General features: G+C 42.9%; 1 protein-coding gene across 13 annotated transcripts in view; it reads right to left on the bottom strand.

The window, feature by feature from the left end:
- The window catches only part of LIMCH1 (LIM and calponin homology domains 1), a 167013-nt gene that overhangs the window by 106658 nt on the left and 33760 nt on the right, over positions 1-26595 (bottom strand). For 11 of the 13 annotated variants that reach the window (XM_039325233.1, XM_039325238.1, XM_039325235.1 and 8 more), the window contains exons 2-3: positions 17035-17105; positions 1639-1708 (exon numbers count right to left, since the gene is read on the bottom strand). In XM_039325233.1, the coding sequence (XP_039181167.1) occupies positions 1639-1708; positions 17035-17105 (141 nt within the window). Of the gene's footprint in view, positions 1-70; positions 100-1627; positions 1709-17034; positions 17106-26595 lie in introns of those variants that run through there. The other 2 variants (XM_039325241.1, XM_039325243.1) reach the window with 2 other exon arrangements.

Genomic DNA, 26595 nt, shown 5'->3' with positions numbered 1-26595 from the left:
TCCCCCTCCGCCAAGTTCCTGCACCTCCTTTCTATCAAATCAAAGCTGAGATAGAAGCCATTTAATGCACCTCCAAGTTCCGGCGTCCCCTCTTTATTATTGTTCACACTTCCGGGCTTCTCTCCTCTTCGAAAGGGGAAGCGATTGATCAGAAATGGGAGCCAACTCTGGACGACGTTGCTCTTTCTCCGGAGGCACCAAATCTTTCGAAGGCGTAAGCCAACATTTAGCCACTGAAGTGGGAATGTTAATCCAGAGCCGAGCCGAGCCGGGAGTCTAAGGGGCTGCGTGCAGTTCAACCGTTCAGTTTTGCCTCCGCTAATTTCCTACGATTATTCCTGGCTATTATTCCTACGCCCTACACCCTGGGCTGTAAATGCCTCAATTCCCCTCGGAGTAGTGGGAGGAACTGAAGTCACGCCACAAATGTCCAGACAAACAAAAGATAAGCCTCAAGGAACCAGGAATTCCTTCTCTCCCAGACTATTGCAAACTGGGGGAAAAACAAAACAAAACAAAACACAAAGACTAATCCTTCTGTGTCAACCACACCTCAGGATTTCAACACTTGAGCGAAAGTGGTTCCTTCTGCCACACAGCTGGATTTTCAGTTCAGACCTCTGGAGGTTGACCTGTGTCCTCAGGGTCACCTGAGCAGTGCAAATGAGTGTGGAGCCTTCTTCGCTGCAGCATGTTTTCTGCCCTGGGTCCCTCCTTGCAAACAGCTGGTCATTTGCCTCCTTTTAGAGAGTGGTTGAGGCCACTTGGAGGTTGACCTGTGTCCTCAGGGTCACCTGAGCGGTGCAAATGGGTGTGGAGCCTTCTTAGCTGTCGGGTGTTTTCTGCCCTGGGTCCCTTCACTGTGGAAGACGGGCGCAGGTGGTTGGGGATGAGGACACAGACAAACCTCCCAGTGGCCTCAACGACTCTCTGAAAGGATACAAATGACCAGCTGTCTGCAAGGAGTATAAATCCTTCCATTCCCCACCGCTCGGTCAGAGCTGAAGAAGCTTCTGGGATGATTAGCAAAACGTCTTCAAAGACAAGCAAATAAGTCCAGTTGAAAAAGCACCACTGAGGACACAGGTAGACCTCCAAGTGGCCTCAACAACTCTCTTAGAGAATGCAAATGACCAGCTGTCTGCAAGGAGTATAAATCCTTCTGTTCACCACTGCTCGGTCAGAGCTGAAGAAGTTCCTGGGATGAGAAGCAAAATGTCTTCAAAGACAAGCAAGTAAGTCCAGTTGAAAAAGCACCACTGAGGACACAGGTGGACCTCCAAGTGGCCTCAACGTCTCCCTAAAAGGAGGCAAATGACCAGCTGTCTGCAAGGAGTATAAATCCTTCTGTTCCCCACCACTCGGTCAGAGCTGAAGAAGCTTCTGGGATGAGAAGCGAAATGTCTTCAAAGAAAAACAAGAAATTCCAGTTGCCTCCTGAAACAAGCACTTTGGGGACAACCCTGACCTGGATGATTGGGAATCTCCGTAGACAAAACTAATCGAAATTTTTCTCAACAGGGCTGCCCAGATTTAACAGGTGTGTTCGTGTTACCTTTTTTAAAGAACGGATTTCTGGAAAAAGAACAACACGGGAGTAAAACGACAACGGAAGCATCTCACTTACAGAGTACTCACCAGACCTGCGACGGGCGTGGGCGATCTGTTGATCTTTTTGACCAATCCGGGGAAGATGGAATTCAACAACCTGTCACAAGAAAGGAGCGTGGCAACGTTATCACCGGTCCCAGACTTGGATCAGACATGGCTTCCTCTGAGCACGCCACACCTCTCCCCCCAAGCCTCAAAGCTGTTGACTTGGGACAAAAAGTTTACAAAAGCTGGCAGACACCATCGGGCGAGTCGAGATGACTATCTGCAACCCTCTTGAGAACTTGGGACTTGCAACGTGTCCTGAACTGGAAGGCACGATGAATAAAAGGCACGGGTCCAACTTGGGAAGCAGCGCCCACCTCTGGCCAAGCAAGAGAACTGCATTGGGGCAGTGTCGCTCCACAATTAAGTTTAATTATACAAATAAGCCAATAAATATCATGTAGGGCTCTTTGTTGGGACGTTAGCAATTGTCGTATGAAGAACGGTGGCAGGGATTGAGCATGTCTTGTCCAATGAAATGAAGTCTAATGAAAAGAAGGACTAGGGGGTGACATAAAAGCAGGAGGCTGTGAGTTCTAGTGCCGACTTAGCCATGAAAGTCAGCTAGGAGACTTTGAGCCAATCACTAAGAAAGGGTGAGTTCTAATCCTGATTTAGGCATGAAGGCCTGTTGGGTGACTTTGGGCCAATCACCAGGAAGCTATGAGTTCTAGTCCCGCCTTTGGCATGAAAGCCAGCTGGGGGACTTTGGGCCAAGCACTAGGAGGCTGTGAGTTCTAGTCCTGCCTTTGGCATGAAAGCCAGCTAGGTGGCTTTGGGCCAAGCACCAGCAGACTATGAGTTGGTAAAATGAGGACCCAGATTGATGGGGGGGGGAAAGAGGCTGACTCTGTAAACCACTTAGAGAGGGCTGTAAAGCACAGTAAAGCGGTATATAAGTCTAAGTCAGTGGTTCTCAACCTGTGGGTCGGGACCCCATTTGGGGTCGAACTCATAGAGGAAAATGGACACCGCCAACAAATTCGGGGTTCTTACCTAGAAAGGTAAGCGCCCTCGTAACCATACCCAAGCACTTTGAGTTTGTAGCCGGTGTCCATTTTGCTCTATGAGTTCATGGTGACCTATCCCTAACCCTGTATGGAATTTTCCTCCAATGGGATTTTCCCATGTATTTTTCCAGGAAACATAGATAGGGCTGCCTAGAAAAGTAAGTGCCCTCCTAACCATACTCAAGCACCCTGAGTTTGTTGGCGGTTTCCATTTTGCTCTAAGAATTCATGGGGACCTAACCCTAACCTTCTATGGAATTTTCCTCCAATGGGATTTTCCCATGTATTTTATAAGGAAACATAGATAGGGCAGCCTAGAAAGGTAAGCGCCCTCCTTACCCTACCCTAGCACTCCGAGTTTGTTGGCGGTGTCCATTTTGCTCTATGAGTTCATGGTGACCTAACCCTAACCCTATATGGAATTTCCTCCAATGGGATTTTCCCATGTATTTTACCAGGAAACATAGATAGGGCTGCCTAGAAAAGTAAGTGCCCTCCTAACCATACTCAAGCACCCCGAGTTTGTTGGCGGTGTCCTTTTTGCTCTATGAGTTCATACTGACCTAACCCTAACCCTTTATGGAATATTCCTCCAATGGGATTTTCCCATGTATTTTACAAGGAAACATAGATAGGGCAGCCTAGAAAGGTAAGCGCCCTCCTTACCATACCCTAGCACTCCGCGTTTTTTGGCGGTGTCCATTTTGCTCTATGAGTTCATGGTGACCTAACCCTAACCCTATATGGAATTTTCCTCCAATGGGATTTTCCCATGTATTTTACCAGGAAACATAGTTGGGGCTGCCTAGAAAGGTAAGTGCCCTCCTAACCATACCCAAGCACCCCGAGTTTGTTGGCGGTGTCCATTTTGCTCTATGAGTTCATAGTGACCTAACCCTAACCCTAAGTGGAATTTTCCTCCAATGGGATTTTCCCATGTATTTTACCAGGAAACATAGATAGGGCTGCCTAGAAAAGTAAGTGCCCTCCTAATCATACCCAAGCACTCCGAGTTTGTTGGCGGTGTCCATTTTGCTCTATGAGTTCATGGTGACCTAACCCTATATGGAATTTTCCTCCAATGGGATTTTCCCTTGTATTTTACAAGGAAACATAGATAGGGCAGCCTAGAAAGGTAAGCGCCCTCATAACCATATCCAAGCACTCTGAGTTTGTTGGCGGTGTCCATTTTGCTCTATGAGTTCATGGTGACCTAACCCTAACCCTATATGGAATTTTCCTCCAATGGGATTTTCCCATGTATTTTACCAGGAAACATAGATAGGGCAGCCTAGAAAGGTAAGCGCCCTCATAACCATATCCAAGCACTCCGAGTTTGTTGGCGGTGTCCATTTTGCTCTATGAGTTCATACTGACCTAACCCTAAACCTATATGGAATTTTCCTCCAATGGGATTTTCCCATGTATTATACAAGGAAACATAGATAGGGCAGCCTAGAAAGTATGCGCCCTCGTAACCATACCCAAGCACTCCGAGTTTTTTGGCGGTGTCCATTTTGCTCTATGAGTTCATGGTGACCTAACCTTAACCCTAAGTAGAATATTCCTCCAATGGGATTTTCCCATGTATTTTACAAGGAAACATAGATAGGGCTGCCTAGAAAAGTAAGCGCCCTCCTAACCATACCCAAGCACTCCGAGTTTGTTGGCGGTGTCCATTTTGCTCTATGAGTTCATGGTGACCTAACCCTAACCCTATATGGAATTTTCCTCCAATGGGATTTTCCCATGTATTTTACCAGGAAACATAGATAGGGCTGCCCAGAAAAATAAGTGCCCTCCTAACCATACTCAAGCATCCCGAGTTTTTTGGCGGTGTCCATTTTGCTCTATGAGTTCATACTGACCTAACCCTAACCCTATATGGAATTTTCCTTCAATGGGATTTTCCCATGTATTATACAAGGAAACATAGATAGGGCAGCCTAGAAAGGTACGCGCCCTCGTAACCATACCCAAGCATTCCGAGTTTGTTGGCGGTGTCCATTTTGCTCTATGAGTTCATGGTGACCTAACCTTAACCCTAAGTAGAATATTCCTCCTATGGGATTTTCCCATGTATTTTACCAGGAAACATAGTTGGGGCTGCCTAGAAAAGTAAGTGCCCTCCTAACCATACCAAAGCACTCCGAGTTTTTGGGCGGTGTCCATTTTGCTCTATGAGTTCATGGTGACCTAACCTTAACCCTAAGTAGAATATTCCTCCAATGGGATTTTCCCATGTATTTTACAAGGAAACATAGATAGGGCAGCCTAGAAAGGTAAGCGCCCTCATAACCATATCCAAGCACTCTGAGTTTGTTGGCGGTGTCCATTTTGCTCTATGAGTTCATGGTGACCTAACCCTAACCCTATATGGAATTTTCCTCCAATGGGATTTTCCCATGTATTTTACCAGGAAACATAGATAGGGCAGCCTAGAAAGGTAAGCGCCCTCATAACCATATCCAAGCACTCCGAGTTTGTTGGCGGTGTCCATTTTGCTCTATGAGTTCATACTGACCTAACCCTAAACCTATATGGAATTTTCCTCCAATGGGATTTTCCCATGTATTATACAAGGAAACATAGATAGGGCAGCCTAGAAAGGTATGCGCCCTCGTAACCATACCCAAGCACTCCGAGTTTTTTGGCGGTGTCCATTTTGCTCTATGAGTTCATGGTGACCTAACCTTAACCCTAAGTAGAATATTCCTCCAATGGGATTTTCCCATGTATTTTACAAGGAAACATAGATAGGGCTGCCTAGAAAAGTAAGCGCCCTCCTAACCATACCCAAGCACTCCGAGTTTGTTGGCGGTGTCCATTTTGCTCTATGAGTTCATGGTGACCTAACCCTAACCCTATATGGAATTTTCCTCCAATGGGATTTTCCCATGTATTTTACCAGGAAACATAGATAGGGCTGCCCAGAAAAATAAGTGCCCTCCTAACCATACTCAAGCATCCCGAGTTTTTTGGCGGTGTCCATTTTGCTCTATGAGTTCATACTGACCTAACCCTAACCCTATATGGAATTTTCCTTCAATGGGATTTTCCCATGTATAATACAAGGAAACATAGATAGGGCAGCCTAGAAAGGTACGCGCCCTCGTAACCATACCCAAGCATTCCGAGTTTGTTGGCGGTGTCCATTTTGCTCTATGAGTTCATGGTGACCTAACCTTAACCCTAAGTAGAATATTCCTCCTATGGGATTTTCCCATGTATTTTACCAGGAAACATAGTTGGGGCTGCCTAGAAAAGTAAGTGCCCTCCTAACCATACCAAAGCACTCCGAGTTTTTGGGCGGTGTCCATTTTGCTCTATGAGTTCATGGTGACCTAACCTTAACCCTAAGTAGAATATTCCTCCAATGGGATTTTCCCATGTATTTTACAAGGAAACATAGATAGGGAAACCTAGAAAGGTAAGCGCCCTCGTAACCATACCCAAGCAATCCGAGTTCGTAGGCGATGTCCATTTTGCTCTATGAGTTCATGGTGACCTAACCCTATATGGAATTTTCCTCCAATGGGATTTTCCCATGTATTTTACAAGGAAACTTAGATAGGGCAGCCTAGAAAGGTAAGTGCCCTTGTAATCATACCCAAACACTCCGAGTTTGTTGGCGGTGTCCATTTTGCTCTATGAGTTCATACTGACCTAACCCTAACCCTATATGGAATCTTCCTCCAATGGGATTTTCCCATGTATTTTACCAGGAAACATAGATTGGGCTGCCTAGAAAAGTCAGTGCCCTCCTAACCATACCCAAGCACTCCAAGTTTTTTGGCGGTGTACATTTTGCTCTATGAGTTCATAGTGACCTAACCCTAACCCTGTATGGAATTTTCCTCCAATGGGATTTTCCCATGTATTTTACCGGGAAACATAGATAGGGCTGCCTAGATAAGTAAGTGCCCTCCTAACCATACCCATGAACCCCGAATTTGTTGGCGGTGTCCGTTTTGCTCTATGAGTTCATACTGACCTAACCCTAACCCTATATGAAATTCTCCTCCAATGGGATTTTCCCATGTATTTTATAAGGAAACATAGATAGGGCAGCCTAGAAAGGTAAGCGCCCTCATAACCATATCCAAGCACTCCGAGTTTGTTGGCGGTGTCCATTTTGCTCTATGAGTTCATGGTGACCTAACCCTAACCCTATATGGAATTTTCCACCAATGGGATTTTCCCATGTATTTTACCAGGAAACATAGATAGGGCTGCCTAGAAAAATAAGTGCCCTCCTAACCATACTCAAGCACCCCGAGTTTGTTGGCGGTGTCCATTTTGCTCTATGAGTTCATACTGACCTAACCCTAACCCTATATTGAATTTTCCTCCAATGGGATTTTCCATGTATTATACAAGGAAACATAGATAGGGCAGCCTAGAAAGGTAAGCGCCGTCGTAACCATACCCAAGCACTCCGAGTTTGTTGGCGGTGTCCATTTTGCTCTATGAGTTCATGGTGACCTAACCTTAACCCTAAGTAGAATATTCCTCCTATGGGATTTTCCCATGTATTTTACCAGGAAACATAGTTGGGCTGCGTAGAAAAGTCAGTGCCCTCCTAACCATACCCAAGCACTCCGAGTTTGTTGGCGGTGTCCATTTTGCTCTATGAGTTCATGGTGACCTAACCTTAACCCTAAGTAGAATATTCCTCCAATGGGATTTTCCCTTGTATTTTACAAGGAAACATAGATAGGGAAGCCTAGAAAGGTAAGCGCCCTCGTAACCAAACCCAAGCACTCCGAGTTTGTTGGCGGTGTCCATTTTGCTCTATGAGTTCATGGTGACCTAACCCTATATGGAATTTTCCTCCAATGGGATTTTCCCATGTATTTTACAAGGAAACTTAGATAGGGCAGCCTAGAAAGGTAAGCGACCTCGTAATCATACCCAAACACTCCGAGTTTGTTGGCGATGTCCATTTTGCTCTATGAGTTCATACTGACCTAACCCTAACCCTATATGGAATCTTCCTCCAATGGGATTTTCCCATGTATTTTACCAGGAAACATAGATTGGGCTGCCTAGAAAAGTCAGTGCCCTCCTAACCATACCCAAGCACTCCAAGTTTTTTGGCGGTGTACATTTTGCTCTATGAGTTCATAGTGACCTAACCCTAACCCTGTATGGAATTTTCCTCCAATGGGATTTTCCCATGTATTTTACCGGGAAACATAGATAGGGCTGCCTAGATAAGTAAGTGCCCTCCTAACCATACCCAAGCACTCCAAGTTTTTTGGCGGTGTACATTTTGCTCTATGAGTTCATAGTGACCTAACCCTAACCCTAAGTAGAATATTCCTCCAATGGGATTTTCCCTTGTATTTTACAAGGAAACATAGATAGGGAAGCCTAGAAAGGTAAGCGCCCTCGTAACCAAACCCAAGCACTCCGAGTTTGTTGGCGGTGTCCATTTTGCTCTATGAGTTCATGGTGACCTAACCCTATATGGAATTTTCCTCCAATGGGATTTTCCCATGTATTTTACAAGGAAACTTAGATAGGGCAGCCTAGAAAGGTAAGCGACCTCGTAATCATACCCAAACACTCCGAGTTTGTTGGCGATGTCCATTTTGCTCTATGAGTTCATACTGACCTAACCCTAACCCTATATGAAATTCTCCTCCAATGGGATTTTCCCATGTATTTTATAAGGAAACATAGATAGGGCAGCCTAGAAAGGTAAGCGCCCTCATAACCATATCCTAGCACTCCGAGTTTGTTGGCGGTGTCCATTTTGCTCTATGAGTTCATGGTGACCTAACCCTAACCCTATATGGAATTTTCCACCAATGGGATTTTCCCATGTATTTTACCAGGAAACATAGATAGGGCTGCCTAGAAAAATAAGTGCCCTCCTAACCATACTCAAGCACCCCGAGTTTGTTGGCGGTGTCCATTTTGCTCTATGAGTTCATACTGACCTAACCCTAACCCTATATTGAATTTTCCTCCAATGGGATTTTCCATGTATTATACAAGGAAACATAGATAGGGCAGCCTAGAAAGGTAAGCGCCGTCGTAACCATACCCAAGCACTCCGAGTTTGTTGGCGGTGTCCATTTTGCTCTATGAGTTCATGGTGACCTAACCTTAACCCTAAGTAGAATATTCCTCCTATGGGATTTTCCCATGTATTTTACCAGGAAACATAGTTGGGGCTGCCTAGAAAAGTAAGTGCCCTCCTAACCATACCAAAGCACTCCGAGTTTTTGGGCGGTGTCCATTTTGCTCTATGAGTTCATGGTGACCTAACCTTAACCCTAAGTAGAATATTCCTCCAATGGGATTTTCCCATGTATTTTACAAGGAAACATAGATAGGGCAGCCTAGAAAGGTAAGCGCCCTCCTAACCATATCCAAGCACTCTGAGTTTGTTGGCGGTGTCCATTTTGCTCTATGAGTTCATGGTGACCTAACCCTATATGGAATTTTCCTCCAATGGGATTTTCCCATGTATTTTACAAGGAAACTTAGATAGGGCAGCCTAGAAAGGTAAGCGACCTCGTAATCATACCCAAGCACTCCGAGTTTGTTGGCGGTGTCCATTTTGCTCTATGAGTTCATGGTGACCTAACCCTAACCCTATATGGAATTTTCCTCCAATGGGATTTTCCCATGTATTTTACAAGGAAACATAGATAGGGCAGCCTAGAAAGGTAAGCGCCCTCCTTACCCTACCCTAGCACTCTGAGTTTTTTGGCGGTGTCCATTTTGCTCTATGAGTTTATGGTGACCTAACCCTAACCCTATATGGAATTTTCCTCCAATGGGATTTTCCCATGTATTTTACCAGGAAACATAGATAGGGCTGCCTAGATAAGTAAGTGCCCTCCTAACCAGACCCAAGAACCCCGAATTTATTGGCAGTGTCCATTTTGCTCTATGAGTTCATACTGACCTAACCCTAACCCTATATGGAATTTTGCTCCAATGAGATTTTCCCATGTATTTTACAAGGAAACATAGTTAGGGCAGCCTAGAAAGGTAAGCACCCTCGTAAGCATACCCAAGCACTCCGAGAGTGTTGACGGTGACCATTTCACGGGGGTCGCCAAACAACGCAGGCCGCCATTCCCCCCCCCTTTTCTTTAGCTGTGCTACTCCCTTTATTCTATTGGCTTTTGAAAGCCAATAGAATAGACTCTCTTGAATAGAGTCTAATTCTATTGGCTTTCAAAAGCCAATAGGAATTGTCCAGGCGGTCTCTGCCCTGCTGAGCCCGCCAAAAGTCCCATTCTGCAAACGGTGCTACACCATTTGAGTAGTCCTCGACTTCCGACCGGTTGAGTAGTCCTCGACTTACGACCGGTTGGGGGTCGCGGCATTAAAAAGGTTGAGAACCACTGGTCTAAGTGCTAATGCTCTACCTTTTTTCCTTCCTTCCTTCCTTTCTTCCTTCCTTCCTTCCTTCTCCAATTACATCTTTTCCATTTTTGTCTAAAAGTTTTCAAGTTGCACTTTGATAACAACGTGGACTGTTGCTTTGGCTCCGGAGCAAGATCAAATTATAATCTTTCAAGTACATGGTACAAGACAGAATAGGTTCCTGTTCTGGCCAGCCTCCTTCTCTGGATTTAGATTTTTGTCCGGAATGAAACTTAACATCTTCCTCCAGTCTAAATACTAGACAAATCCGTGAAGCCAATAACAACTTGTTGTTCAAATATCCAGCAACATAAATTTGAGAAAAGTGTCAAGCTGCTGTCATTTAATGGCATGGGTCATACATATTGTTGCTGTGAGAACAAATAATTGGCTTATGTGTATGAGTACAAGTTCCTAACATAACAACATAAAGCTAACAGTCTGGTTGAAAACAAACCCTTTCTTTACTAGAAATTGTATATGTGGTGAAGCTGTTATTGCTACTATGCAGCAATAAATTTACAAGCATCCAACAGGAAGAGAATAACAGAATAACACAGTTGGAAGGGACCTTGGAGGTCATCTAGTCCAGCCCCCTGCTCAAGCAGGAAACCCTATACAATTCTGGACAAATGGCTGTCCAGTCTCTTCTTTAAAATTTCCAGTGTTGAAGCATTCATAGCTTCTGGAGGCAGGTTGTTCCACTGGTTAATCGTCCTCATTGTCCTAAAATTTCTCCTTAGTTCTAGGTTGCTTTTCTCCTTGATCTGTTTCCATCAGTTGCTTCTTGTCCTGCCTTCAGGTGCTTTGAAGAACAGCTTGACTCCCTCTTCTTTGGGGCAGCCCCTGAGATATTGGAAGACTGCTATCCTGTCCCCCCTTGTCCTTCTCTTCATTAAACTAGACATACCCAATTCCAGCAACCGTCCCTTATATGTTTTAGCCTCCAGTCCCCTGAACCTCTTTGTTGCTCTTCTCTGTACTCTTTCTAGAGTCTCAGCATCTTTTTTCACATCGTGGTGACCAAAACTGGATGCCGTATTCCAAGTGTGGCCTTATCAAGGCCTTGTAAAGTGGTATTAATACTTCACGTGATCTTGATTCTATCCCTCTGTTAATGCAGCCCAGCATTGTGTTGGCCTTTTTGGCAGCGGCAGCACACGGCTGGCTCCTATTTAAGTGATTGTGCACTAGGACTCCAAGGTCCCTCTCACAGTTGCTACTATTCAGCCAGGTACCACCTATCCTATACCTGTGCATTTGGTGTTTCTTGCCTAAATGTAGAACCTTACTTTTCTCTATGCTGAATTTCATTTTGTTAGATAGCGCCCAATGTGCTATCTGTCTGTCAAGATCCTTCTGTATCCTAAGCCTGTCTTCTGGAGTGATGGCTATTCCTGCCAACTTGGTGTGATCTATAATAATACAATAACAATACTTCGTACCTTGAAACACGTACAAATACATACTAAACACGAACTAGAAAACTAGGTGTGTTTGCTTTTTTATACAGTATTTCATATTTTTTTAACCGCCCAAATCCAGATTTTTTTTCTCGCTCTCTCTTTTAATTTCGCTTTTCCAGGTATAAAACTGTACTAAGACAATTTTGGAACATACAAAAGAAAAGTATGACACACACAGCACACAAAAGCTAATATGCTTGATCCCAAGATTTACTATATGCAGCTATATTTCTAAAACTCAAATATTGTTCTACCTAGCTCATTGAGTGAGCTGGCAATAGCATGCATTTTACATGGAAATTCAAAATTCTGTGGTTTCTGAACATTTTTGATTAGAGCTCTTAGAGGCAATAAATAATCAGGATAACTTTCAGAGTTATGGAAGTTTTCATGCCGCAAATATGCTTTATGAACTGCTATATATACCCTTTGCTTGATTAATTCAAAATACTTATAAGATTTATTTTCCTGTTTTAAATTTATTAGATTGCTTGCTTAGGCTTTTTTTTTTTTTAATTTCAATCTATTTTAATGCTCCTTCTAAAAGGCTTTTAGGACTGTTTTGATTTCTTATTATTTCTTTTAAAGGGAAAGTGGTTCATATAGTGCTAGAATCAGTGTTTCTCAACCTTGACAATTTTAAGGCATGTGGACTTCAATTCCCAGAATTCCACAGCCAGCATTGCTGGCTGTGGAATTCTGGGAGTTGAAGTCCACATGCCTTAAAATTGTCAAGGTTGAGAAACACTGTGCTAGATGCAACCATACACAAAAATCTTCTTCAATTTGATAGAAAAGAAGGACGAGGGGGGACATGACAGCAGTCTTCCAATATCTCAAGGGTTGCCCCAAAGAAGAGGGAGTCAAGCTATTCTCCAAAGCGCCTGAAGGCAGGACAAGAAGCAACGAATGGAAACTAACCAAGGAGAGAAGCAACCTGGAACTAAGGAGAAACTTCCTGACAATTAGAACAATTAATCAGTGGAACAACCTGCCTCCAGAAGCAGTGAATGCTCCAACACTGGAAGTCTTTAAGAAAAGACTGGACAGCCATTTGTCTGGGATGGCGTAGGGTTTCCTGCCTGAGCAGGGGGTTGGACTAGATGACCTCCAAGGCCCCTTCCAGCTCTATTCTGATTCAATGATTCATTAACCAACAAGTCCCACACACATAGAGAGCCTCCAATTAGGGAAGCCCAGTTTATATTGTTGGCAGTTGCTTCACGTCGTAATTTATTCTTCCGCAGCCACCATTTCTCTTCCAGCATGCAAGGATTTGATCCAGATGACTCACAAGAGTAGAATATTTTAAACCTGGGTTTAAAATAATCTTGGCACCATTGCTAATGGAAGAACTCTTCTCTAAGGAGGGATCTATCTTTCCCTGCCAGATTCCTAACACACACACACACACAAAAATTTAGTCTCAGACTTGGCAGGAATAGCCAATACTCCAGAAGACAGGCTTAGGATACAGGAGGATCTGGACAGACTTGAACACTGGGCGCTATCTAACAAAATGAAATTCAGTGGTGAAAAAAGTAAGGTTCTACATTTAGGCAAGAAAAACCAAATGTACAGGTACAGTATAGGGGGTACCTTGCTCAATAGTAGTAACTGTGAGAGGGACCTCGGAGTCCTAGTGGACAATCACTTAGATAGGAGCCAGCCGTGTGCTGCAGCTGCCAAAAAGGCCAACACAGTGCTAGGCTGCATTAGCAGAGGGATAGAATCAAGATCATGTGAAGTATTAATACCACTTTACAAGGCCTTGGTAGGGCCACACTTGGAATCCTGCATCCAGTTTTGCTCACCAGGATGTGAAAAAGATGTTGAGACTCTAGAAAGACTCCAGAGAAGAGCAACAAAGATGATTAGGGGACTGGAGGCTAAAACATATAAGGAACAGTTGCTGGAATTTGGTATGTCTAGTTTAATGAAGAGAAGGATGAGGGGGGACATGATAGCATTGTTCCAATATTTGAGGGGCTGCCCCAAAGAAGAGGGAGTCAGGCTATTCTCCAAAGCGCCTGAAGGCAGGACAAGAAGCAACGGGTGGAAACTAACCAAGGAGAGAAGCAACCTAGAACTAAGGAGAAACTTCCTGACAGTGAGAACAATTAACCAGTGGAACCACCTGCCTCCAGAAGCGGTGGATGAGCCAACACTGGAAGTTTTTAAGAAGAAACTGGACAGCCATTTGTCCAAAATGGTATAGGGTTTCCTGCCTGAGCAGGGGGTTGGACTAGATGACCTCCAAGGTCCCTTCCAACTTTATCATTATTATTATTACTAAGGTGTCTCTTGCAATGCTTATGGAAGACAGGTGCCTCTCTACAAGGATGTGAATTTTCCAGGGAAAACTTAGTTCCAATGAAACATTTTCCGTTCGCGATCCAGGCCGTGATTGGCAGTTCATTGGTTCAGAAACCAGCACATTTATCGAAAATGTTCAGGATCTACAGGAGAACAATATCAATCCACTCTTCTTCCCAAGTCTCCAGGTCTTCTTAATTTTGAAATACAGATCGTCCTCAACTTACAACAGTTGTGTTTAGTGACCGTTCGAAGTTACAACAGTTCTGAAAAAAAAGTGACTTAGGACCATTTTCTACACTTCTAACTGTTGTAGCAGCCCCAGGGTCACGTGATCAAAATTCAAATGCTCGGCAACTGGCATGTACTTATGACGGTTGCAGTGTCCCAGGGTCATGTGATTCCCTTTCATGACCTCCTGACAAGAAAAGTCAAAGGGGGGGGAAGCCGAATCCGCTTAACGACCGAAGCTACTAATTTAATAACTGCAGTGATTCACTTAAGAACTGTGGAAGGAAAGATTCACTTAACAAATGGTTCGCTTAGCGACAGAAATTTTGGGTTCCACTGTCGGTGTAAGTCGAGGACTATCTGTATAATTCATGTAATTGGCTTTGGATATCTGCTATTGCCCTTTTGGAATCACCACCAATTATCATCCGATTTTCAGCTCTTTCGTTTTCATTATCATTTTTAATCCCGCTGTCAACGCTGCTAACATCGGATGTTTTTTGCATTGACGACAGATGGAGATGCAACCCTTTTCTTCTCCTTAGGTTTTACTCTTAGAGTTAGAGCTAGAGTTAGATGATGCTGGGGGGAGGAAGGTGCATGAGAGTTTAGCTAGACATAACAATATGGACCTAGTGTGGGAACCAAGGTGACTGAAATAAGAGATGATAAGAATTGGCGGGCTGGAGAACTGGAGGGAAAGCCTGCCTTTCAAGCTAATTGGGGAATGTGATTTATGACTGTTAATTGGAGGAGGGAATTGTGCTTTGATACTATGTGCTCAGGGGAGGAGAATCCAGTTTTTGGCTTTGATTGTGTTAGTGCCAATGCTATGCTACTCAAATAAAGATTCTTTAAGGTAAACAATGTCTCGAAGTTCTTTGAAGAGTTTTATCTGTCGGAACCACGACACACGGCATTTCTCGGCTCGGGAAGATAGTTTTCATTCAGCGGATCATAAGAGGAAAGTTGAGGTGGGGGGGGGGAAATGTAAAAAATCTCCTGCATGAAAGGAAGTCTCCACGGGAATCAGATTTCAGCCTAGGAAGATCTGGGGTGTTTGTAGTTTACTCTGCAGTAACCCTAACTGAAGCTAATTTAGACACCCAGAAAAAATAGTCAAGCCCTGTTCTTATATTATCTGGCACACGATGACAACTCTTAATAAAATTGCTGCGTGCAGTAATAATCACTCCAAATCCCTCAGCCAGAAGCCATGAAATCACTGCGCAGAAAACAAAAAAGGTCAGCACTTAGGTACATCTGGATTAACGATAAGAGCCGGTCACGGTTTTGAAAAGAGAGAAATAAATCTTATTTAACACACACACCCCCAAAAGAAAGAATAAATAACGTCTCAAGACAGTGTTCACACTTTCAGAGATTTCATCTCTGCTGTCCACGCTACAATGGGTACATTGCTTTCCAGGTCTTGCGTTCGAGTCTAGTTAAAAAAGAACCTACCAATTTTGAGATAAATGAGCTCCTGATGCTTCCTGGGAGACATGCAATAATGTAGAAGAGAAGAGAGGATGAAACAAGGAGGGTGGTGGTGTCTACGCCTTCAACCTTCACTCTGCAATCAGAAGGTCCACGTTGTAAACTCCCACAGAGGGATTTACAAGTGCCCTAAGCCCAATTGTACACGCTTGTGGGTAAGATTCAATTATTTTTCAGACAACCTCAGAAACTGTCACATTTTAAGCTGGGCCGCTTCTCAGTCACGCCCACTGCCACATTAATCAGAATGCAAGATACTTTATGTTCAGTATCCCAGCTGCAAACCAACTGTCAATCACTCCTTCTAGCGCTGATGGTGTTACCTAGTTGGGTTATGAAACATCTGGAAGAAAGCCATCAAGTTTAGAGAACACCAAAGACCCCACAATTATCTTCCTCCTCCTCCTCCTCCTCCTCCTCCTCTCCACAAACTCTACTCCCTGTAGCACTGATGACGTTACCTAATTTGGTAATGAAATGTCTACAAGAAAACTACCAAGCTCAGAGAGCACCAAGGACCCTATAGTTCCCCTCCTCCTCCTCCTCCTCCTCTCCTTCTCCTCCTCTCCACAAACCCCACTCCCTGTAGCACTGATGACGTTACCTAGTTTGGTAATGAAATGTCTACAAGAAAACTACCAAGCTCAGAGAGCGCCAAGGACCCCTGAGCTACAAAGATTCTCTTCTATCAGTGTTTTAATTTTCCCCTACATTGGATAATGTCACTCTTAAAATGGAGTAAAGATTCCACAGAGGCTAAGAACAGACTTAACATCTAAATAGGACTAACCAACGCCATGGCCTTTTTGTTTTTCCCCCAATCCATAAAATCCATCCCTCCCTATCTTTGTCTTCCTCTTTTCGTCTCTCTCTCTCTTTTTTTGATGCAATTCTAGAAATTCTGGGAACTCTTTTATACAATCCACCATCCAGCATCCACATGGAAATCTCATCATCCTTATTTTTTTCTGCTGGGAAGAATGCTTCTGTGCAAGAGATGGCTCCTGGTATTAAATAATAGTGGGCTACATTTGAAAGCCTCTCTTGGGAACGCTGTAAAAATATATATATATTCTATCCAGAACGGGAGAATCCCCACCAGATGTTTGTGGGGGTGTTTTTAGAAAACCCACCATGATTGTCCAGCTCCTAAAGAGACAAAAGACCGAACGATGAGGCAGAATTATTTGCTTTGGCTAAGCTTGTTTGACTTGGAGGTCTTAAAACGTTGCCTTTGGCTTGAAGTCAGCTGAGCCTTACCGGCCAAATCTGCATCTGGGAAACTGACTCTTTTTAGCAAAACCGACCACAATCTGCATTTCAGCACATGCCGAGGGGCCACGGAAGCACCTGGTGAAACATTCCCCAAACTTTTTTTAAGATCGGAGGGGGTCCATCCTCAACGTGACAGGATATGTATACCGCGATGAAGTTTTCACGAAAAGAAATAATCTGTTACTTACTCACACAGAAGTGTGCCGTTTTCTAATCCCAGTCGAAAATGTTTATCGCCGAATGTTTTCCCTGTGACCTGCTGTAAAAGAAGAGAGGGGAAATTAATTGGCTGAAGGGGACCAGATTGTTTCTGGATAAATACCATCCCAAATGCAGAGTTTTTGGGCTACACGGCACTATCCAAAGGCGGTGGACCGTCACAGGTCAACCCAACCAGCACAGTGGTGGGTAAAGCACCATTTTAGAGATGACCAAAATAAAATTGTTGGCCGCAGTCCAGGGATCTCCAAACTGCATGGCACTCATCATGGAGTTTTGTATTTTAACTTTCTTTTGGATAAAATAAGAAATAAAAAATAGCAAAAAGAAAGAAAGAAAGAAAGAAAGAAAGAAAGAAAGAAAGAAAGAAAGAAAGAAAGAAAGAAAGAAAGAAAGAAAGGGAGGGAAGGAGGGAGGGAGAGAGAGAAAAAGAGAAAGAAAAAGAAAGAAAGAAAGGAAGGAAGGAAGGAAGGAAGGGAGAGAGAGAGAGAAAGAAAGAAAGAGAGAGAAAGAAAGAGAGAAAGGAAGAAAGGAAGGGAGAGAGAGAGAAAAGGAGAGAGAGAAAGAAAGAAAGAAAGAAAGAAAGAAAGGAAGGAAGGAAGGAAGGAAGGAAGGGAGAGAGAGAGAGAGAGAGAGAAAGAGAGAAAGAAAGAAAGAAAGAAAGAAAGAAAGAAAGAAAGAAAGAAAGAAAGAAAGAAAGAAAGACTTGTGGACTTCAACTCCCAGAATTCCTCAGCCAGCCAGATGTCTGTCTGTCTCTTCTTTCTTTCTTTCTTTCTTTCTTTCTTTCTTTCTTTCTTTCTTTCTTTCTTTCTTTCTTTCTTTCTTTCTTTCTTTCTTTTTCTTGGTCTCTCTCTCTCTCTCTTCCTTCCTTCCTTCCTCCTTCCTTCCTTCCCTCCTTCCTTTCCTCCCTTCTTCCCTTCCTTCCTTCCTTCTTTCCTTCTTCTCCATTCGTTTGTTCTTCCTTCCTTCCCTCCCTCCCTCCCTTTCTCTCTCTCTCTCTGACATTTTATAGTGCCCAGGCCACCTTTGAAATGTCTAGAAAACTCACTCCTTTATTTGAATTACCGAAAGAAAAAATATGTATATTGTTTAAACAAGTCCTACTGTCTTCTCCAATCACCCTCCAACATCAAACCCCAAACGTAGGAAAAACAATCAACAATTATTTATAGATTGCCTTTTAAGGATCTCTTTTAAGTGATTTTAAATATGTTTGTTGGGCTCATATTTTGAGTGGGGGGGGGATAAAGGGGAGGAATTTCCTCTATGTAAATTTTAAGTTTTTTTTTTTAAAACTGTTTTAAACTATTTAAACGTCTTTAAAGGAGGTTTTCGGTCCAGACTAAAGGTGACGCAAAAGGAATTGATATACTGTTAAAAATGCCAGATCCATGCCAAAAACAAGCTGTGGCATGACCACAACACAAAGCACGCCACACAACTGTTTTCAGTTCATGACAGGGTCTTACCAGGTCCCAGGTGTCAGAGCAGTTTATAGTAAGAACAGGAAAAAGATACGAGGGAGGGGGAAGACTGGGAGTAAATGGGCTTGTCAAGGTTATAAATACAGGAAATGCAAAGAAATCCATTCTTTTCCAGCCCAGTCAAGGTGTTGGAAGTTGGTCTGCTTCCGACTTCCATCACCAAAGCTTAATGAGGGTCTGGCTAGCCTCTTCAAGTGATTATTTGCTTTTTGAAAACAAGACGAATGGCAAGCAAGGAAGGAAGTTTATTTCCACCCTTTGTCTGGGGTCGCCTGAAGTGGAACACCGCCTGCAAAATATGATTTGTTTAAAATCAGACAGGGCAATGTAAACGGTCCACTCAAACCGTCACCGTGTCGCTCTGTTTAGAAACAAATTGACGGATTTAGGCCTCAGGCAAAAGCAGACTTTTCTTTGAGAAGGCCACGAAAAACGCCAGCAGGACATTCTCTGAAGGTTGAGCTGTGGCAAATGGACGATTATTATTATTATTATTTTTAATTGGCTTGAGATATTTCGCTGCCCATCCGAGCAGCCTCTACAGTTGGAGCAAATTGGTTGGGGAGAGACAATTTTTAGACTGAGACCACACCTGGAAGAATAAGACCACACCTGGAGTACTGCAACCAGTTTTGGTCACCATGCTACGAAGAAGATGTTGAGACCTTGGAAAAAGTGCAGAGAAGAGCAGCTAAGGTGATCCAAGGCCTGGAGACTAAAACATGCACAGAATGGCTGCAGGACTTGGGTTTGGCTAGTCTAAAGAAAAGAAGAAATAAGGGAGACATGATAGCAGTGTCCCAGTATCTGAGGGGCTGCCAGAAAGAAGAGGGGGGTCAAACTATTCTCCAAAGCACCAGAGGAAAGGACGAGAAACAATGGTTGGAAACTGACCAAAGAGAGATGCAGCCTGGATTTAAGGAGAAACAGTGAGGACAATCAACCAGTGGAACAGCTTCAGAAATTGTGGGCGCTCCATCACTCGAGATTTTTAAGAAGAAGCTAGAAAGTCACTTGTCTGAAATGGTATATAGGTTCTCCTGCTTGAGGAGGGGGCTGGACTATAAGACCTCCAGGGTCCTTCCATATTCTATTCTATTCTATTCTATTCTATTCTATTCTATTCTATTCTATTCTATTCTGCTCTGCTCTACTCTACTCTACTCTACTCTACTCTATTCTTCATTTCTCTATTCTATTCTGTTCTGTTGTGTTCTTCGCCGCCCGATCTACGGAACTTGTTTTCAAGACATACGTGCCGACCTACAATTAAAGCAGGCCAACATACAATTCATTCATTCATTAAACAAACAAATTACCCGTGCAAAATGGGTAATTAAGAGGGCAGGTCCACACTGAACATCACCATTTTGCCCGTTTTAAGATACAGCTAGTTCTTGAGTTCCATTAATTCATTGAGTGGCTGTCTGAAGTTACAACGGAATTGAAAAAACGGACTCATGACCATTTTTCACACTTACAATGTGCTGCAGCACCCCCATAATCGAAAATCGGACCCTTGGCAAACCGCCTCCTATTTATGACGGTCGCAAGATCCCCAGTTGAGGACTACTGTAATTGTGGCTGCCATCCAAGCTTATAGCAGCACATTCTCAGTGTCTGTGTTCCCTCCATGTTTTCAAAACAAGAATCCTTTGCGCTTTACTTTCTATATACCCCTCTTCCTTCTCGGTGGATAAATGAGTTTAAAAACCTACCTAGGATTTATTTGTAAGCGAGCTTTTTGGTCCAAGCTACTCAAACTCTCGCAAGAGGTAGCAGATTAAATTCTCGTCCTGTTCCGACAGATTTGATTTCTTGTTTATAGTGTGAGGATATAAGAATTGGCCACATTTAGACTGCAATGCTATACTTGTTCTCTGCTGAGAGCTGAGCTGGTGCAGGAGGATATAAATGCAATTAAAAATAAATAAACAAATTACCAGAAAATAAGAATATTGTATTGTATTACTGATTAGTTGATGTAAGATGGGGAGAATTCAAATAGATAAGACGTGTATCCTGAACATTAGATCTTGTGATGAATGGTGATAAAGGGAATTGGGGTTATTTAAAACTTGGAAATTATAAATATCAAACATTAGATATAAATATTAATGGGAAACTAAACATTGGGAAAAATTAATCAGGACATTGATTGTCTAAAAAGACTGAATATTAAAACAACTAGGATATGTATAAACTAAAAATTATTGATAAATGTAAGAAAGTTGTTTTTTATTTAATCGACATAATAAGAATTGTATTAATTTAAATATGAGACAGTAAATACTAACGGGAAAAGAGAGGAAACATTTAATGTAATAGTTTGAGATCTGTACTAAAGATATTTGTATGTTATTGAATTATTGACCAACTCAGCCGCCACGTTGCTTTTCAAATATTTAAATGTAAAACTAGAAAACCAATAACATTTTCTTAAAAAAAAAACAAATAAAAATAAATAAACAAGCCAGCCAACAAACTTCAAGCTTGACATGTTTCAGGGCAATCAACTTTCTAAACCCATCTCTCATATCCCTGAAAGACATAAGGTGTCCTTTCATCACAAAATAAACTGCCTATAATTTCGCTTTATTATATACAATTATTTTACTCTAAGAGATGATGAACACTATTAGCTGCAAATCTGAATGTAACTTCCTACTGGGTCAGCCTGAGCTAAGTGGCTGGAACTTATTTCTGTGTAAACATGGATGCTCAGGAAACAGGGGCTAAAATTACAACTTAAATCCCTTAATTTATACGAAGGGAGGGGAAAAAATACTTAAGAGCTAAAACGTTTCCTTTGTATTCTATTTCCAAGCCTTGAGCCAGCAGGCGCACACTGATATTTACTCCAGTGCTAATAAAGAAAAATTATAGTGTGGTCATTTCAAAGCCCCAGATATCTCTTTAAAGTTTGTTTTTATGTCAGAGAGTTGAAAGGCTGGCAAAAATAAAAGCAAGTTGGGATTGATTAATTGCACTTCTGAATCTGCTTTACTGTAGCCAAAAGCTGAGCTTCAAATGCAGATCACGTCCGTTGTGATCTCCCATCCTTCAGACAGGACTGTCTCCGTTCAATTTAATCAGGAAATGTTGACCTGAGTTTCCCATGTCACTTCATTCTTATTGATTTGTTTTTCTTATTAAGAAAATTTATGGGGCTGCCCAACTCATTCAAGGTGACTCTGGGTAGCTTTAGAGCAGCGGTTCTCACCTGTGGGTCGGGACCCCATTTGGGGTCGAACGACCATTTCACGGGGGTCGCCAAACAACGCAGTCCGTCATTTTTTTCCCCCTTTTCCTTAGCTGTGCTACTCCCTTTTATTCTATTGGCTTTTGAAAGCCAATAGAAGAGACTCTCTTGAATAGAGTCTAATTCTATTGGCTTTCAAAAGCCAATAAGAATTGTCCAGGCTGTCTCTGCCCTGCTGAGCCCGCCAAAAGTCCCATTCTGCAAACGGTGTTGCACCAGTTGAGTAGTCCTCGACTTACGACCGGTTGAGTAGTCCTCGACTTACGACCGGTTGGGGTCGCGCCATTAAAAAGGTTGAGAACCCCTGCTTTAGAGAAACAGATCCCCAAATACAAAATTAAATAACACCCTCGTCCTTCTGGTGAAGACAATCAAACCAACGGCTTGATGGATACCTATCTCCCCAGGGTCCCCAGGCCTCTGGCAGAACCAGAATACAGAATAACAAGAGTTGGAAGGGAGCTTAGAGATCTTCTAGTCCAACCCCCTGCTCAGGCAGGAAAACCTAGACCATCTCAGACTAATGGCTGTCCAATCTCTTCTTAAAAACTTCCAATGTTGGAGCACCCACAACTTCTGGAGGCAAGTTGTTCCACCGATTAATTGTTCTAACCGTCAGGAAAGCAGGTCTGCAGTGGCTTTCAAAACCATGTCAAAGTGGAGGACAATCTTATCCCTACACTGTTGAGGTTCCACAGGGAGGGAGACACCACAGAGAAGACCTTATTTCTTGGTCCCACTTGATAGACTTCTCAAAGAAAAGGAGCCTCCAGCACCTGTGTCATTGTACAGGAAACACTGATTGGCATGGAAAATTCTCAAATGCCCCCTATCAAAAGATTCAGATATGTCATATTATGTTATGTAGTCTGTATCATGACAGTTCAAGATGGATTGCTCCATCCTGATCAAAATGACTCCCACTAGACCCCAAAGGATTATAAGCCACCATCTTCCAGCCAATTAAGATTATCACATTTCCCACAAAAACTGTTGATCCAGAGCAGAGTCTTCAAACTCGACTACTTTAAGACTTGTGCACTTGGACTCTCATGCTGGCTGAGGAATTCTGGGAGTTGAACTCCACATTCTCTCTGAGGAATTCTGGGAGTTGAACTTCACATTCTATCTGAGGAATTCTGGGAGTTGAACTCCATATTCTCTCTGAGGAATTCTGGGAGTTAAAGTCCACATTCTCTCTGAGGAATTCTGGGAGTTGAACTTCACATTCTATCGAGGAATTCTGGGAGTTAAAGTCCACATTCTCTCTGAGGAATTCTGGGAGTTAAAGTCCATATTCTATCTGAGGAATTCTGGGAGTTAAAGTCCACATTCTATCTGAGGAATTCTGGGAGTTGAGATCCATATTCTATCTGAGGAATTCTGGGAATTAAAGTCCATATTCTATCAAAGGAATTCTGGGAGTTGAAGTCCACATTCTATCTGAGGAATTCTGGGAGTTGAGGTCCATATTCTATCTGAGGAATTCTGGGAGTTGAGGTCCACATTCTCTCTGAGGAATTCTGGGAGTTGAAGTCCACATTCTCTCTGAGGAATTCTGGGAGTTGAGGTCCACAAGTCTTAAAGTTGCCAAGTTTGGAGAACCCTGATATAGAGAATGACGGAACATGACATGGGAGCAATGGGCAACATGGATGTACATGGGATTCAACTATCAAGGCTTACTGCCTCATGCCGAAATAGCAGTTCATAACTAGCTGCCATCATCACGCAATGATTTGTATACCTTCTGACAAGCAAAATCAACGGGGAAGCCAGATACACAACTGGGTTAACTAGCTTCACAACTGCAGCGATTTACTTAACAACTGTGGCAAGACAGGTCATCAAGCGGGGCCAAAACTCAACTGTCTCGCCTAACGAGAGAAATGTTGGGCTCAATCGCGGTCCTCGTAAGTCGAGGATCCCTTGTTCGCCACACAACGCATGGAGGTTTGAGAAAAAAGGGTTTTATTTATTTATTTATTTATTTTTAAAATTTATAAGCCGCCCCACTCCCGAAGGACTCTGGGCGGCTAACAATAAAAAACACATAAAACATAACAAAACAACAATACAAAAACAATCGTCCAGGGGTAAGGTTTTATAAACCCCAGGCCTGCCGGAAAAGCCAGGTCTTAAGCAGCTTACGGAAGACCAACAGGGTGGGAGCGGTCCTAATCTCCGGGGGGAGCTGGTTCCAAAGCGTGGGCGCCATCACAGAGAAGGCCCTCCTCCGCGGCCCCGCCAAATGGCACTGCTTGGCCGATGGGGCCTGAAGGAGGCCCAGCCTGTGGGATCTAACCGGACGTAGGGAACTATGAGGTAGTAGGCGGTCTTGCAAATAGCCTGGCCCTGAGCCATATAGGGCTTTAAAGGTAATGACCAACACCTTGAATTGGACCCGGAGACCAATAGGCAACCAGTGCAACCAGTGCAGCTCACGGAGGATAGGGGTTAATGTGGGAGGAATCGCTTCAGCAATTGCAGTGGAGGTCAGACGTGTGCAGAGATCAAGCTGACGTTATTGCTCTCTTTGGCCGTCCAGCCATCTCGGCTTCACGTTTTATGCCAGGAAAAAATAGCAGTGGACATGCTTGGAAACAACATGAAGTGGATGTTACTAAAAGCCCCGCGAATCTACAGATGTAAGACACCGCCAGGACCACCACCTCCGCTACGTCCTGCCTTCCAGATGTCACAGCTCTCCCCAAAGCTATCAGCACCACTTTAAAGTTATTAAAGGAACCAGATGGCCACGTTTATAGCTGGGGTTTAGGCTGTAATTATTTATAATCACTAGATCCGAGTTTGTAAACTTGACCCACCAGCCCATTAGCACTCTGCAAAAATGGGAGGTTATAGCCGGATAAATGATCAGCCTCTAGCAGACATGAAATCTTTCTTTCTGGGGCTCTGTTTGCTCTTTCCAAAACAGGCACCCCAAAAAATAAATAAATACATCAAATGATGCAAGAGTAGAGTAGAGTAGAATAGAATAGAATAGAATAGAATAGAATAGAATAGAATAGAATAGAATAGAATTACAGCATAGAATAGAATAGAATAGAATAGAATAGAATAGAATAGAATAGAATAGAATAGAATAGAAAATATGGAATGGGATGGGATGGGATGGAATGGCATGGGATTGAATGGAATGGAATGGAATGGGATGGGATGGGATGGAAGGGAAGGGAGTGGATTGGAGTAGAATGGAATGGAATGAAATAGAATATAGAGTATAGAGTAGAGTAGAGTAGAGTAGAGTAGAGTAGAATAGAGTAGAATAGAATAGAATAGAATAGAATAGAATAGAATAGAATAGAATAGAATAGAATAGAATAGAATAGAATAGAATAGAATAGAATAGAAAATATGGGATGGGATGGGATGGGATGGGATAGGATAGGATAGGATAGGATAGGATAGGATAGGATAGGATAGGATAGGATAGAATAGAATATAGAATGGAATGAAATAGAATATAGAGTAGAGTAGAGTAGAGTAGAGTAGAGTAGAGTAGAGTAGAGTAGAGTAGAGTAGAGTAGAACAGAGTAGAATAGAATAGAATAGAATAGAAAATATGGAATGGGATGGGATGGAAGGGAATAGAATAGAATAGAATAGAATAGAATAGAATAGAATAGAATAGAATAGAATAGAATAGAATAGCAGAGTTGAAAGGGACCTTGGAGGTCTTCTAATCCAACCCCCTGCTCGTATATACCACCATAGACAAATGGTTGTCCAATCTCTTCTTAAAAACTTCCAGTGTTGGAGCACCCACAACTTCTGGAGGCAGGTTGTTCCATTGATTAATTGTTCTCACTGTTGGGAAATTTCTTTTTAGTTCTAGGTTGCTTCTCTCCTTGATTCATCAACCGAGTCAAATTGCCCACTGGATATCCATCCATCCATCCCTCCATCCATCCATCCATCCATCCATCCAATCTCTCCCACTTTTTCTTGCTGAATAAATACAAACTCTGTACGTGTAAATCATTAAGTTCAATGGGTTTTTTCCCCTCCACCAAAAAGCCTATAAGGATTTTCCGGTTAGCCCTAAATACAGATATTATCTTTCCATTAATTAAGGAAGTCAGTCTAGCTATCTCGGGAAGTTCATCAAACATTCCTCTGCTGAGGGCAGCGCCACGAAATCTTTCCATCTTGGTGCCTTATAAATAATCTCATCACAATCATCAAACATAAAAAAAATATAATCCATTGTTTTTTTTTCCCAGCTGCTTGTCGGTCAATCCCAAGACAAAGGCCTCCGGTTTGAATTGCATATTAATCCTTAACATCGTCTGAATTAATCTGTCTGCAACTTTTTTGGTTTTTCTGTAAGTCAAACAAGCCTGTTAAAATGTCCCTTCACACGTCATCCCCATTTCTAAGACAGATTTCAGACACCTTTATTAGCTGGTCCTCAATTTACGAACACGACTGAGGTCCAACATTTCTGTGGCTAAGCAAAACAGTTGTTAAGTGACTTTTCCTCCATTTTATGACCTTTCTTGTTGCTCGTGTTAAGTTGAATCACTGCAGTTGTTAAGTTAGCAACATGGTGGTTAAGTGAATCTGGCTTCCCGCATTGACCTCGCTCGTGAGAAGGTCGCAAAAGGGGATCACGTGACTCCAGGACGCTGCAACTGTCATAAGTACAAGTCAGTTGCCAAGCGTTTGAATTTTGATCACGTGACTGTGGGGAAAGCTGCAACGGTTGTAAGTGCCGTTGTAACTTTGAACGGTCAACTAAACCAGTGGTTCTTAAC

Source organism: Crotalus tigris, unplaced genomic scaffold, assembly GCF_016545835.1.
Source record: "Crotalus tigris isolate CLP2741 ecotype Arizona unplaced genomic scaffold, ASM1654583v1 scf7180000024321.1087588, whole genome shotgun sequence".
In the NCBI taxonomy this organism is placed as follows: domain Eukaryota; kingdom Metazoa; phylum Chordata; class Lepidosauria; order Squamata; family Viperidae; genus Crotalus; species Crotalus tigris.
The sequence above is the reverse complement of the archived record's forward strand: the minus strand, read 5'-3'. Positions and strand labels throughout refer to the sequence as shown.